At 39.9% G+C, this 15,012-nt stretch overlaps 2 protein-coding genes across 5 annotated transcripts; both read left to right on the forward strand.

The window, feature by feature from the left end:
• Positions 1-2,736: 2,736 nt before the first annotated feature.
• LOC130995237 (transcription factor HY5) lies at positions 2,737-5,142 on the forward strand. Of its 2 annotated transcripts, XM_057920443.1 has the most exons (4): positions 2,737-3,034; positions 3,474-3,648; positions 3,905-4,061; positions 4,728-5,142. In XM_057920443.1, the coding sequence occupies exons 1-4, from the start codon at positions 2,938-2,940 to the stop codon at positions 4,770-4,772; spliced, it is 474 nt and encodes a 157-aa protein (XP_057776426.1). In that variant the 5' UTR covers positions 2,737-2,937; the 3' UTR covers positions 4,773-5,142. The 2 variants fall into 2 exon arrangements, with proteins under 2 accessions (XP_057776426.1, XP_057776425.1); XM_057920442.1 differs by having other exon boundaries at positions 2,759-3,034; positions 3,905-5,142.
• A 1,770-nt stretch (positions 5,143-6,912) lies between these two features.
• Positions 6,913-13,492, forward strand: LOC130995238 (cellulose synthase A catalytic subunit 1 [UDP-forming]). Of its 3 annotated transcripts, XM_057920444.1 has the most exons (14): positions 6,913-7,203; positions 7,741-7,933; positions 8,011-8,192; positions 8,922-9,039; positions 9,136-9,322; positions 9,470-9,736; positions 9,835-10,180; positions 10,448-10,585; positions 10,664-10,789; positions 10,931-11,143; positions 11,213-11,477; positions 11,598-11,794; positions 11,890-12,240; positions 12,583-13,492. In XM_057920444.1, exons 1-14 carry the CDS (start codon positions 7,123-7,125, stop codon positions 13,168-13,170), a joined length of 3,252 nt encoding a protein of 1,083 aa, XP_057776427.1. In that variant the 5' UTR covers positions 6,913-7,122; the 3' UTR covers positions 13,171-13,492. The 3 variants fall into 3 exon arrangements, with proteins under 3 accessions (XP_057776427.1, XP_057776428.1, XP_057776430.1); XM_057920445.1 differs by lacking the exons at positions 6,913-7,203; positions 7,741-7,933; positions 8,011-8,192 and adding an exon at positions 8,516-8,634; XM_057920447.1 differs by lacking the exons at positions 6,913-7,203; positions 7,741-7,933; positions 8,011-8,192 and adding an exon at positions 8,669-8,687.
• The last annotated feature ends 1,520 nt before the right edge of the window (positions 13,493-15,012 follow it).

Here is a 15,012-nt window from a genome sequence, read left to right on the forward strand (position 1 = left end):
GAAACTTTTTGGAAGATATTCCATGTTGGTCAAAACCCGTGCCGCCCGTCATGATAAACTGCGACAACCAAGCAGCTATTGGGAGGGCGAAAAGTGGGTTGTACAATGGTAAGTCTCGACACTTACGTCGACGACATAATACCGTAAGACATTTGATCGAAAGTGGAGTTATCTCAATTGACTACATAAAGTCAATAGATAATTTGGCCGATCCGCTCACTAAAGCTTTGAATCGAGATCAAATGTATAAATTGCTAGAGGGAATGGGTGTAAAATCCACAAAATAAGGATGATTATAGTGGTAACCCAACCATGATGACTGGAGATCCCAAGAACGTGGTTCAATGGGAAAACTAAGCTATAAGATTCCAAGTAGAACACTCATCTACTTGCATTCCCTAGAGAGCAACTGAGTGTTGAAACCTGCTTAGTGGTAAGGTTAAGTCATTGACTTTTAATGATTCCTAAACACCTCGGGGAGGTTGAGTATAGCAGGATACTCGGAAAAGAATCACCTATATAAGTGAGATGTGGGGGCCGCATCGACCTAACACTTACGAATCCAAAGAGCTGTCCAAGGCCCGCAAAGGACAAAAACGTGAGAACGAAATGAGGTTGAGGCGTTAGTGTGTTAATACTGTTGTCTCGGTATACACGAAGGAGAAATGGTTCAAAGACATCAAGTTCTACCAATTCACCAGTATATCCGATAGTATTAACTAAGGATGGTTCAAGGCCGCAAACCACCTATTCTAATGCACTAAGGTCTCTTGAGAACAGAGCTTGTGTCTGCATTTGCATTTGGCTATTTCCACTCATGTGGGGGATTGTTGGAAATTGGTTGTGAGTAACCAATGTTTAATAATTTTTCGAGTACCGAAAACATTTAATTTAGCAGAATTAAATGGGACAGGATCGATCTACGTTCCGAGTAGATGATCGTAGTATATTTATTTACTCAAAACCGATTTCCGGTGAGTGAGAAATAATTGTTTAAAGTTGGGTACTTGAAACATGGAGTTGTGGGAAAAGATAAGCATTAAATAAGATTTAATACTTATCCCACATTGGAATGTGGATCACATTTATTACAGTATAAAAGCTATTACATCATAGGATGTAATAAAACTGTGTGCACACGTGACGGGTTGCACAGCCCACACGCGCGCGCCGCCGCCGCCCGCCCGGCCCGGCCCCGGCCCCGGCCCCGGCCCCGTCGCCCGACGCCCGGCGCCCGGCCCCGGCCCCGGCCCCGTCGCCCGACGCCCGGCCCCGGCCCCCGGCGCCCGGCCCCGGTCCCGTCCCCGTCCCCGTCACCCGACGCGCGGCCGTGGACTTGGACTTGGATCTTGACAATTGGTCTTTGGGTGGTCTTTGGGCCTACCCTAGGCCCACATCGACCCTTATCTTTTGGACCAACGAAAACTTGGTTCGAAGAAGACGAGGCCCAACCCGGTTGGGCCTACGCGCATGCACACGAAGCCCACTCGGGCGTGGCCCGGGAGGACCCTTGGTCTCCCAGGAAGCTTCCACATAATTGCAGGGCTGTTACACTTCTGTAACTGCCGTCGGAGGATTCATGGCAGGATTCAAACAGCAGGGCTGTTACGTCCGTTACTGCTGTAACCCCCGACACCTTATGAATACCATCAATGGTATTAATCCCCCTATTGATGTGGTCTGTGCCTATATATAGGACAGCCTCCATGCATCATAGAACATCTGAAAACAAGCATTACACTCTTACTCTGCTGCACTCTGCATCGTAAAAGTTCTGTTCTCGCCTCGTTCCAGTTCGCCGGAGCTCGTTGGTGTGCGGTGCTGCTACCTACGAGACGAAGCCGTTTTATCTTTGGGGACGACACGCCAAACCGAGAGCACTACCGGGGCGTATCTCGTCTTGCGGAAAGAGGATCCTCCTCGACTCGGCTGTTTTTCCTGGTTTCGTTTTTATTGTAATTTCAATTCAGTTTCTCCTTTGTAATCTCATCTCCTACATTTCTGGTTTCATTGTACTACGCCCGCGAGCTTGTAATCCAACAAATAAATCAATTAGTTATTTCGTGTGTTGTTATTTTCACGTTCATCATTAGTGTGGTCGCACTCGCACCTCAAATGAATTAATTGAGGTTTCTTTTAATCGGATCGAATAAATAAATTATTCGATAATGATTAATACAATGCTTTTTAACGTGTTCGTTCACATGTTTTGTACGTTTATAAGATATCGATCCACAAAATTCATGCGTTATTTATCACGCGCATCAGTATATCTTTTTTTTATAAACCTTATTTCCAAAATAAGAAGAAAATTAGTCAAGAAAAACGTGTGATTCCACTTCCCATGCATTGTGATGATTTGTTTGCACTATCAATGGACAATGAAAAGAATCACCACAACAGGCCTCAATGTAATTCAGAAAACTTCAGGGGTGGAAAATAGTATTTTATCAAACTCAGGGGCGACAAATAGAAATTATTATTTCTCCTGCCCCAAAAATAGAGTACACTAGCGCTTTCCCTACGTGCCGTGGTCCCAATACAACGCACCTACTCCAACCAATCACAGCCGTGAAATCGCATCAAGATCCAACGGTGCGTATATCTCCACGTATCCGCCTCATCGGCCTTTGATTAATCGAACACGTTATGGCTCAAAACACCGCCACGCTCATCAGTTTAGCGCCGTCGGATTGAACTCGATCTGACGGATCCTGTAGCTCAGAGCTTCACTCTTTCCTTGTCTCTCCGCTTTCTCCAACATTTACGTCCCGCTTTTTTTTTCTTCTCTCTAGAAGGCTGAGTCACCGAGTCACACCCTACTACACTTCTCTCTCTCTCTAAAACAATTATTTATTTATTTTTTCAAAAAAAAAATCTCTCTCTCTCTCTCTCTTCTGCGTAATTCTTGGCTGTGATTTTTATTAGTTGGAGGAAATGCAAGAGCAAGCCACGAGTTCTATCGCCGCCAGCTCTTTGCCTTCTAGCAGTGAGAGATCTTCTAGCTCTGCGCTTCACGCTGAAGCTAAGGAAGGTCTGTTTCGAAATTCTGATATTTGATTCTCAAAATTGAATCTTTTTTGGTGAAAGAGAATTTTGTGTTGCTGCATTACTGAGTTGGGTTGATTGTGATTCTGTTGAGTTCATTTGCTCTCTTTTTGATTTTTCATAAAAAAAGTTTGATCTTTTTTGGTTTTCTCTAGAGCTCTTCCTTTTTGGGAGGTCGAATTTGAGCTTGCTGTAAATCGAGATTTCTCTTTTAATTTAGTAAGATCATAGCTTTATTAAGTGAAAAAGATTAAGATTTCTTAGGATTGACGTGCATTGGCGATTTTGGGAGTGTTTAGGAGATGGAGACACAATCTTGTTATGGATCATAGTATTGAATGACACTTTTTTGTACCATTTTGAGATTCAATCTTGAATTCATCTAAAAAAAGTTAATAAAAATTCAATCTTGAGTTATGGTGAAGGCATGGAGAGTGATGATGAGATCAGAAGGGTGCCGGAGATGGGGGCGGAGGCCGCCGGCACGACAACTTCCGGCCGCGACGGGGCTTCGTTGGCGGGGCCCGCGCAGCCGTCGGCCGGGGGCTCGAAGAGGAGGGGGAGGAGCCCGGCTGACAAGGAAAACAAGAGGTTAAAAAGGTATGTGTGAGTTAGGCCTATCCTTATCCAATTATATCCAGCCATGTCATCGCTTGTCCGAAGATATTCTTTGGGTCCCCTCAAAACTAGGTTGAGTATATTGTGATTGAAAACGGACTAGTCATGCATTTGGGGCTGCTTATTACATGCTTGGAGCTTAGGAAGTGTTTTGTCTTGGTGTTGGTGGTTACATGTCAAGTGCATTTTGGTAAATTGTGTTTATTTATTTTTTTATTTTGAATCTTTTTGGTGTAAGGTTGTTGAGGAACAGAGTTTCGGCGCAGCAAGCGAGGGAGAGGAAGAAGGCGTATTTGATCGATTTGGAGGCTCGAGTTAAGGAGTTGGAGACTAAGAATGCTGAGCTTGAGGAGAGGCTCTCCACTTTGCAGAATGAGAACCAAATGCTCAGACAGGTATGTTACAAGTCCTTCAAGTTATTTTCAAGAATTTCGTGCTACAATTTTGAGCTCGTGAGTGTATCATCGCGGCATGAAAACCTAGTGTGGTTAGAGTTGATTTTGTTACTTTGTTTGTTTGAAGTAATTCTTGCAAGTTTGAAATAAGGCCTTCAATCTTGATGGATTAATATTTGTTGCCTTGTGTGATATTATTCTTGTTTTCTGCTCAAAATGTGATACTTGAATGATAAGATAGCTTATCAAATTGTAATATATCGCGTAGACATTGCACTAAGCTCGTTTCTATTACCTTCCGTTTACTTGTTTTCTGCGACTACATTAGCCTAACGCGAATGGAACTACTCACTTTTGAAGTTGAGACTTGAGATGAATTGTTCCTTTGCCTATAGTTTTCCATTTTTTCATGTCATTCTCTGCGTGACTCAAAATTCTTGATGCCAAAATGTCGAAAATTGCTAGGTAGGAAGCATTTTAATTGCTAAAGATCCTATGTATACTTAAATTCGACACAAACTATAAACTTATCCCTCGATTATCATAATGTAGCTGATCTCTCACCCGACTCCTTAGTATTGTCTAGACGATAGAGGATTTGTTTTTAGTTCCTTTCACGGTTATGGTTTTGTGCGGTCTTGCTCCTAAACTGCTTGCATTTTGCAGATACTGAAGAACACAACTACTGGCCCGCAAGAGGGAAGAAAGTAGGTATGCATTTTTTCGGATGTTGGATGTGTATAAGAATGAGTGTGAGGGCGACAAAGAGTCCCTTTAAGGCGAGCTGTGTTGGTGTCGCGTTGAGAATGGGTTGCTTTTATCGACGTGCTAGCTTCTTCTCGCGTTGATGATTGTATGTTGTAGGATGATCAATTAGCTGCTGGTAGAGCTAGAGTTGTTAGTATTGTAATGGTAGATGGATAAGCTTGCTATAGAGGGGATGAAATAGGTTGTTTTCTATCTTCCCTTACCTTACCTACCAAATTCAAGAAATTAGGGTTCTTGATGGTAGTGTAGTATTTTTATCACACACACTTGTGTGTGTTTATGTGATGAATGTGTGAGTATTATATTTGATGTATTTCATCAGTTGGATGCATATGCAAGATGAGGGTGATAGGTCTTAGATTTATTTGATTAATTAATAGTATGTAAAAAAAAATCTCAAGTGACTGTAGCAACGAGTTAGTTGATCATTTGACTCCCTTTGGAATTAATTGAATATTAAAATATACTCTTTTAATATAAAGATATAAAAATATACTTTTAAAAATTCAAATATAGCGCACCAAATTTTAATTCAATACTCTCTAAACAATAGTCCATTTTTGCTATCTATGTCACTGTATATTAGCTTTAATATATTAATTTAATTACTTACTAGCTTCAATATATCAATTTATTTACTTATTTTATCATACGGTGGATTTGTTTTTTCACTTATATATAATTAATTGATTATTATTAATGTTATTTTTTAGGTGAGATATTTTTCATATTGGCTTCTTAATATTGAATAAGTAATATATTTTCGCCTTTGGCCTCAAAAAAAGAATAACATATCTTTTTTAAAAAATATATTGAATGTCTAGAATGTTGAATTTTTAAAAAAGAAATAAATATGTCGACGCGAGTTCAAAACTATCTAATTTTCTCGAAACTCTATCCATATATATTTGTGTGAGATGATTGAGATCACACCCTTTACATGGGAAGATGAACAAATAAATGCTTTGCTCCAAAAATTAATTAAGTATAGATTTCCACCTCCATAAAATTGCTATTACATGCTATATAGAATTTATAATTCTATAAATGTTTGTTCATCTAACTTGACATATAAATACTAACATATCTAGTTATGAATGCATCAAGAATATAGTAAGAATAATATTATATAATAATATATCGGCTAAAAATTTATTGGATAATAGAAATAGAAAGTTCATTAGACAATAGTAAATATATTTTGGAGGGAAAATGATATTTCTTGTAAACTTTGCGACATTTGACTGTTATATACGTAATAGGTTTGTTTTGCTTCGGACCATCGTTAATTCTTTTTTATTTGATACCATGCACATTTCTAAGATTTTACAAGACGAAATGAAAAGTTAATTATTAAAGACAAAATTAAAATATGATAATAAAGTGCAGTTTAATTAATAAGATCAGAGATAGATTTAAGATTTGTCAATGGAAGAATTGAAATTTATTGAAGTATGGAATTTGAAGGTATTGCGCGGGAGCTTGGACCGTAAATATATACATCTACACATCTTTATCAATATTTTGTGAAGAAACGAAACATATTTTCCATGAAAAAAATCGGAATATTACAATATTTAATTTTAGCAACGCAGTTGTGCACCGTCAAATCCGAATGTTTGTGTGAGAAGCCATCGACAATTACCGTTAAATGTCATGAGTCATGACAAACATGGCTCAACATTCTGGGGTGGAGTGAATAGTCATGCTATATAAACAATGATTTTGATTTAATTGTAACAACTTAATTCATGCTTCTCGACGCAAATATTCTTGTAATTATTTTATACTGTGATTAGGGATACAATTCATGAATTTAAAAAATGAAAGTAATTATATAAAATATATTTCCTCTCTCCTATTAAAAATGTAGTCTCATTATAAATAGCACATTCCTTTTTTTGGTAGTATATATTTTTTAATCTTCGTGTTCAGAAGTAATGGAAAATTTGTAATGACACGGACACGGAGGGATGATTAAGTAAAACCTCTGAAATAACCTTAACAGTCTACCGGCTCAGCCGGTTAAAAATCCTAATTAAATAAAAGCTTATTAATTAATGAAGATATCAAAAGACTGCTTATGTGTTAAATGAAGTGTAACTGAAGACTGAAGAGAGAGTGAGAGAGAGTGATGGCCGATTGATCGATTCTAAGGATCAGTGGCAATGCCCTATTCTTTCGGGAAAAATATTTCATTGTAATATTTGGCGTGAAGATTTTTATTCAACAAAAATAAAGCTCATAATTTTAAAGAAATTCAGTCTTATACTATTATTTGAAAGTAAGATACATGGAGGCAAATGCAGGACTGGTGGCTGGATCGCACAAGAGGAATGAGCTTGTCAGAATTCGCCAAGATTCTGATAGTGGGGTATGCCATTTCTACTCTTGTGAATGTGCATTTGGAATTAGTTCTTGATTAATTTGATTGAGCTTTTTTTTTTTTTTTTTTTTTGTGGATTTGGATCTGATTGCTGATAGTGTAGAAGTGCTTTTGAATGCAAAAGTTTTGATCTTGATGTGGATTGGTAAATGGGATGTGATTAGTTTAGCTGGAGCTGCCTTTGAGTGTTTCATGTGCTGGTTGTCTGCATGTAATTTGTGTTTAAATCAATATTTTGCTTTTTTGATGAATTTAGGAAGTCATGTTTATTGCTGTTGAATGTTGATCTCACTCTAATTGTCTTTGCTGAAGATCTATTTTCTCATTTTTGGGGAAAAAAGTGACGCTATAAACTAATTTAACTGAAAATGTAAAATCTTAGAGGTTAAATGTATGGTAATTTGATTGTAACTGCAAATTCTGATCTATTTTATTTCAAATAAAATAATGGAAGGGATCATGATGAGAGAAAAAAAAAATCTGGAAACCTATAAACTGATTTGATTTGTATTCCACATGATGCAGGCAAAGCCCTTGAAGAATAATGGCCAGATATGCCAAATATGTGGAGATACTGTTGGAGTGACTGCGGCCGGCGACTTATTTGTCGCCTGCAACGAATGTGCTTTTCCAGTTTGCCGAGCTTGTTATGAGTACGAGCGGAAAGATGGAAACCAGTCGTGCCCCCAGTGTAAGACTAGGTACAAGAGGCACCAAGGTCAGTCTGCTGCTATGCATAATTTGCCTTCTGTTTTGGATTTTTATGTATTTCCGCTAATCACTTATGTCTCTTAGGGTGCCCGAGGGTTGAAGGTGATGACGAAGAGGATGATATCGATGATCTGGAGAATGAGCTTAGTTATACGCAAGGAAAACTCAAGGCTAGATCTCAATGGCACGGAGACGATGCTGAGCTATCTGCATCTTCTAGACGTGAATCCCAGCGACCGATCCCTCTTCTTACCAACGGGCAGTCAGTAAGTCATACTCATTCTTGGTACAGTGTTATTCACCTCATACTAGTGAAATATTGTGGAGCTGCAACTGACGATATCCAATTCAGAAAGACTAGCATTCGTTATTCGTTCGTTATTTTCATGTCCGGAAGGGAAAGATCACATACTGTTGCAGATAGAGTTTATCATACAAGATCGGAAACGAGTCTGCAGCCGCTTTGTTTGTTATTTCTTTTGTTAGCATATTATGTTTTAGTCCATTGTAAGTTTGGGCTGCTAGTTCCTACGTGGATTTAGCAAGCCCTTTTATCCTTAAGCTTCTCTTGGAAGCTACTATTGACTTCCCATGGAAGTCAAGCTATGAAATAAAAGAAGTCTTTCTCTTTCAGAAAGACTTGTGTAGGATTTTGGCTGGAAATTTAGCGGCACTGATTGCCGTTTGAACAGAGAGAGTTCCTCTTCTGTTGTAGTTTATCCTTTAATTATCTATATAATTCCTCTTGGTTTGGTATTTGTGTTCGTATTCTCTTTACTTCTATCATATACTTTCTACTTTCAACTGATCAGGCGAGGCTTGTCACGTGCATCATCATATCTTCAAAGGAACATAGGATTATATTGACAACGATTATCACATGCCAATTATGTGTATCATCTAGTGTCTTACAATGCTCATATTTTAGAAATTTGTTTGCTTGATTTACAGAAAATGCATAAGTTTGTGCTCATCTTCTTGCGCATGATTGATAGGTATCCGGTGAGATTCCTCCTTCTACGCAAGACACACATTCTGTCAGAAGTATCTCGGGACCTTTGGGAACGGGAGACCGCATTCACTCCCTTCCTTATGTTGATCCACGGCAGCCAGGTATATTATTTATGCATCTGATTTTCATCAGCTAATAAGCCTAGGCTTTTACCCGATTTTTTTTAGGAGGCAACTTACAAGTGTTGGTTCTTGCAGTTCCTGTCAGAATCGTTGACCCTTCCAAAGACTTAAACTCTTATGGACTTGGAAATGTTGATTGGAAGGAGAGGATCGAAGGTTGGAAACTAAAACAGGATAAGAATATGGGACAGACGACAAACAGATACGCTGAAGGGAAAGGAGACATTGAGGGCACAGGTTCAAACGCAGACGAACTTCCAATGTAACAATCAAAAACTTTGCTATTTTCCCATAATGTGAAAAGTAATGAAACGAATGTATAATTTTTGGCATGCTGTGAAAATTGTTGAATATTACAGATTGATCTGTCTTGTTGACTAGACATGCTAATAATTTGTATTGCTGGCAGGGCTGGTGATATTCGCCAACCTATGAGCCGTGTCGTGCCCATTTCTTCTTCTCATATTACTCCTTATCGTGTTGTAATCATCCTTCGGCTGATCATCTTGGGGTTTTTCTTGCAATACCGTTGTACTCATCCGGTGAAAGATGCGTATCCTTTGTGGCTTACATCAGTTATCTGTGAGGTTTGGTTTGCCTTCTCCTGGCTTTTGGATCAGTTTCCAAAGTGGTATCCTGTTAACCGCGAGACCTTTCTTGAAAGACTAGCGTTAAGGTTAGTCGTTTCATCCACTCTTGAACTCTAATGTTTTTGCAAGTTTCGATAATTCAGATGAACAAGAACTTACAGAGTTACTTCTTATTTCTTGTCAGATATGAGAGAGAAGGCGAGCCTTCCCAGTTAGCGCCGGTTGACGTGTTTGTGAGTACAGTCGACCCCATGAAAGAGCCTCCCCTCGTAACTGCTAACACCGTGTTGTCCATCCTTTCTGTGGATTACCCTGTAGACAAGGTCTCGTGTTATGTCTCCGATGATGGTGCAGCAATGCTGACTTTTGAAGCCCTCTCTGAAACCGCGGAATTCGCCAGAAAGTGGGTGCCTTTCTGTAAGAAGCACCATATCGAGCCTAGGGCCCCCGAATTCTACTTTGCACAGAAGATAGATTACCTCAAGGACAAGATTCAGCCTTCTTTTGTGAAAGAGCGCAGAACAATGAAGGTGAACGGCATACTGCTTAACGTCTAGTGTTTGAAACGTTCCCTTTTATTTCTTTTTTGATGTCACATATTGTCGGCATATCACATTTGGACTCGATGGAAACATTTAAGTTATTCACAGCTTAATGTTAGCCGTCATAAAACCTAACATCATGCATCTGGATTTGAAGGATGCTATTGAAGCTTGTGTTTTTAAGATAGCTTTAAGAGGAAACGTTTGAGTTTAATTTATTGTTGATATATAATTTTAACCATCCTTTTTATGCAGAGAGAATATGAAGAATTTAAGGTACGAATCAATGCTCTCGTTGCTAAGGCTCAAAAGATGCCTGAAGAAGGGTGGGCGATGCAAGATGGAACACCTTGGCCCGGTAATAACACACGTGATCATCCCGGAATGATCCAGGTATTTTTTTTTTTTTGCAGTATTCCTTCTCCGATTAATTCGTTTTCTAATTCTTCAATCTGCTGTTTCGATTAACAGGTCTTTCTGGGGCACAGTGGCGGCCTTGACACTGATGGGAACGAGCTGCCTCGACTGGTTTATGTTTCTCGTGAGAAGCGTCCGGGATTCCAACATCACAAGAAAGCTGGGGCTATGAATGCTTTGGTAAGTGATCTATGTGCTAAAATATTTCGTAGCAATCGTTGGTTACAAGCTGTTGGTTTGAAATATAGCTCTGCCTCGTGTACGTGGTATCTTCTAGTCGACATGTTTCCTTCTGATATTGTATATGTTTATGTGCCTCAGATTCGCGTCTCAGCTGTCCTCACGAACGGAGCATATCTTTTGAACGTTGATTGCGATCACTACTTCAACAACAGCAAAGCTGTTAAAGAAGCCATGTGTTTCATGATGGACCCTGCTTACGGAAAGAAGACTTGCTATGTGCAGTTCCCACAGCGTTTTGACGGCATTGATTTACACGACAGATACGCCAACAGGAATATCGTCTTTTTTGATGTATGCATCACTTGATCTCGCACATATCTGTGTATGCTCATTACTAAAGCATGATGTTCGTCGCTGCAGATCAATTTGAAAGGACTGGATGGCCTTCAGGGCCCTGTTTACGTTGGAACCGGTTGTTGCTTCAACAGACAGGCTCTATATGGGTATGATCCCGTGCTAACGGAAGCAGATTTACAGCCAAATATTATAGTCAAAAGTTGTTGTGGTTCTAGAAAGAAGGGGAAACGCGCCAACAAGAAGTACATTGATAAGAATCGGGCGGTGAAAAGAACCGAATCAAACACTCCTATGTGTAACATGGACGATGTTGAAGAAGGCATGGAAGGTAGGCTAAGTGTCGTAATAGTCGAGTTTGGGGTGATTATCTGACATGATTTACGCGTCGTTCCCACATTAAATTTACATACTTTTGCTTCTTTCACTTTAAACTTGATGTATCTGACAGGATACGACTACGAGAAGTCACTTCTCATGTCACAGAAGAGCTTGGAGAAGCGTTTCGGCCAATCTCCCGTCTTCATTGCTGCTACTTTCATGGAAATGGGAGGCATCCCACCATCAACAAATCCTGCTACTCTTTTGAAAGAAGCAATCCATGTCATTAGCTGTGGATTTGAGGATAAAACCGAGTGGGGCAAAGAGGTGCTGAGCTCGTTTCGCTCCCGTTTCATTTGAGTTTTTAGTCATATTTATCAAAATCGAAACCAACATTTTTCGTATCTTCTTGATTTCCTTAGATCGGGTGGATCTACGGCTCTGTGACGGAGGATATCTTAACCGGGTTCAAGATGCACGCGCGAGGCTGGATCTCGATATATTGCATGCCTCCTCGGCCAGCGTTCAAGGGTTCTGCCCCGATCAATCTGTCGGATCGACTGAACCAGGTCCTGCGGTGGGCTCTTGGATCCATCGAGATTCTTCTGAGCCGGCATTGCCCCATATGGTATGGCTACAATGGGAAGCTGCAGCTCCTTGAGAGGCTCGCGTACATCAACACCATCGTCTATCCGCTCACCTCCATCCCGTTGCTCGCCTATTGCATTCTTCCCGCCATATGTCTCCTCACCAACAAATTCATCATTCCCGAGGTAAGTCGCGAAAATCTAAATCCCGCCACGAGCGTGTAAGAGCATCCGTAGTGGAGAGAGCCCATATGGACTCTTAAAAGTGGTCCCCGCCGGCCGAGCTCGGTGCGCACCAGTTGGCGAGCCCCCCACTACGGATGCTCTAAGGGTGCGTGCATTCTATTTCCGGTTTGGTTTTTTGCTAAAACCAAACCAAACTCAAATTATATTTGGTTTGAAAAAAACCAAACCGAACATAATTAACCGAAATTTTTAGAATTAAAATCGAACCAAACCGAAATATTCACGCGTGCATGATTGCCGCTTGTGTAACTGGGTAAACTCACTTTCATGTGTCTCGTGCAGATAAGCAATTTCGCGAGCATGTGGTTCATCCTCCTCTTCATGTCCATCTTCGCGACCGGCATCCTCGAGATGAGGTGGGGCGGGGTGAGCGTCGAGGATTGGTGGAGGAACGAGCAGTTCTGGGTGATCGGGGGCACGTCGGCCCACCTCTTCGCCGTCTTTCAAGGACTCCTCAAGGTGCTCGCGGGCATCGACACCAACTTCACCGTCACATCCAAGGCGTCGGACGAGGACGGGGACTTCGCCGAGCTCTACGTGTTCAAGTGGACGTCCCTCATCATCCCCCCAACGACCGTCCTCCTCGTCAACATGGTCGGCATTGTGGCTGGCGTCTCGTACGCCGTCAACAGCGGATACCAGTCGTGGGGCCCGCTCTTCGGGAAGCTCTTCTTCGCGATATGGGTCATCGTCCACCTCTACCCATTCCTCAAGGGCCTGATGGGGCGGCAGAATCGAACCCCGACAATCGTCATCGTCTGGTCGATCCTGCTCGCCTCCATCTTCTCCCTGCTTTGGGTTCGTATCGACCCCTTCACGTCGGAGGCCACCAAGAGAGCTGCGCAAGGCCAGTGCGGCATCAACTGCTGAGACTCGCCCTGACGCCATCTCGTTGCCGTGTAATGTACATAGGAATGATGACAGTTGCAGACAAAGAGAGCAAGTGAGAAGAGCTGATTGTGTTGTTGTATTTCATCATTCTTTTGTCTTGTCCAAATTTTTTCATACACCATGCCATAGTGTAGCTATTGAGAAATTTTTTCAAATATTTTGCCTTGACGATTATAGTTGGATTTATTTAATTTATTCTTACTACATACTCTCATTATTAGTACTCCAATTCATAATGTAGTCTTTTTCGTAAGGGTTAATTTAAAACATTTATTAATGAGTGATTATTAATTCTTTCTCATTTTATACTATGGCCCATTTTTCATCGTGGTAATATAACATAAATATACTAGTTTGACTGATGTGTGTATTTTAGCTACTTAGTTTGATGTGTGTTTCGCCATGATTTTACATGGTTTGTGACATTTTGGCGCATGAATTAGATGAATTGGAGATGGATGCTCGTGCATGGAAGAAGTTGTTGAAAGTCGAGAAATTGGTTGAAGAAGTTGGTGATTTTGTGGAGAGATTTAGAGATTTGGGCTTTGAAAATATTTATCTTGTAATTTATTTAAGCCAAACCACCAACTTTAGGGTATTCGGCCACTTAAACTTTTTGATTCCCTTGTGTTTTGATTACATTAGGACTCTTAGTTCATAATGCAGCCGCAACATTAGACTAGGGGGAGTTGACTTTGATTAGTTTTTTTATGATACACTTTATTCCCTCTTAGTTTTGGCAGAACGAATTTTTACATGCATGCAAGGTTTTAGTTTTAATATTTTACTTGTTTTCTAGCTTTGGAATTTGGTGAAGGAGAATTGCGACTGGATCTTGAAGGAGTAAAGAATTGTGGTTAATTTATTTCAAGTTTAATTTCTTGCTTTTTAATTATTTCGTCAGTTTCAATTTGCGTATTATTAGTTTATCATATTTGATTATCATGTTTACTTTTATTTCTTTGGTTGTTGTTAATTTAATTATGAGCAGCTAAGTTTTTAATTCGGCGAGAATAATGAAACATTAATTTATTAATCTGTGAGACCTAATTGGTTATAAAATTGATTCCTATTGATTTCGATTAATTCCTAGGGTTTAAAGATAATTCCAATTTTATTTAAGTCTGGCCAACTTAGGTTTAATTTGATTACAGTCAATTAGCACCTCCAATCCGTAATTGTTGGAATATGGCTGATTAGTGATAAAACTACCATGTTCGTAGTAGGAATTAATTGGTATATTAATTATTATTAGCGTATCTAGGATAATTGATATAAATTGGGTTCCTTCACCTTAATGCTAGCTATTAGAATATTAAATCTAAGACTGGCGTATCCAGCTAGGTTATATTTTAATAAGGGAAATAGACAAGACTAGCGTATCTAGCTGTCTATCGATACAGTAAGTAGGAATTGGGGTATCCTATAACTAACCAGGGGGCTTAGCCTGGTTTTATTTGATTTATTTCAAGAGTAGTTTTTATTTGAATTTTTGCATTCTTAGTTTTAATTAATTCTTCTTAAAATTAAGGTGTGGTGGCATCACCGTTTTTTTATAGATTTAGGGATTTGAATGATTTTTAACTGCTCTCTGTGGGATCGACCCTGCTGTGGAAAAATAGATCTTACATCGTATTGTTTTGTATAATCATATGAAAAAATAGAACTGACATCATAATGTGTAGTTGAATGGAGACGATGTTATTAAAACTCTAAATAATTGGGGATTTCACCAATCACGCAAACACACACTCTCTCTAACCTCTTCTCTTCATCCTTTTCCACCGCCGACCCTGCTGTCTGATCACTTATGCCGCCGCC

The sequence above is a fragment of the Salvia miltiorrhiza genome, chromosome 7 (genome assembly GCF_028751815.1).
Source record: "Salvia miltiorrhiza cultivar Shanhuang (shh) chromosome 7, IMPLAD_Smil_shh, whole genome shotgun sequence".
In the NCBI taxonomy this organism is placed as follows: Eukaryota; Viridiplantae; Streptophyta; class Magnoliopsida; order Lamiales; family Lamiaceae; genus Salvia; species Salvia miltiorrhiza.

What these genes read in the sequence shown, in the direction of transcription:
- LOC130995237 (XM_057920442.1), top strand. Translation starts at nt 2,938, where the DNA reads ATGCAAGAGCAAGCCACGAGTTCTATCGCCGCCAGCTCTTTGCCTTCT. An exon ending in TCACGCTGAAGCTAAGGAAG is followed by an intron (nt 3,035 to 3,473) that starts GTCTGTTTCGAA and finishes GTTATGGTGAAG; the next exon opens with GCATGGAGAGTGATGATGAG. An exon ending in GAAAACAAGAGGTTAAAAAG is followed by an intron (nt 3,649 to 3,904) that starts GTATGTGTGAGT and finishes TTTTGGTGTAAG; the next exon opens with GTTGTTGAGGAACAGAGTTT.
- LOC130995238 (XM_057920444.1), top strand. Translation starts at nt 7,123, where the DNA reads ATGGAGGCAAATGCAGGACTGGTGGCTGGATCGCACAAGAGGAATGAG. An exon ending in GCCAAGATTCTGATAGTGGG is followed by an intron (nt 7,204 to 7,740) that starts GTATGCCATTTC and finishes CACATGATGCAG; the next exon opens with GCAAAGCCCTTGAAGAATAA. An exon ending in CTGGGGCTATGAATGCTTTG is followed by an intron (nt 10,790 to 10,930) that starts GTAAGTGATCTA and finishes TATGTGCCTCAG; the next exon opens with ATTCGCGTCTCAGCTGTCCT.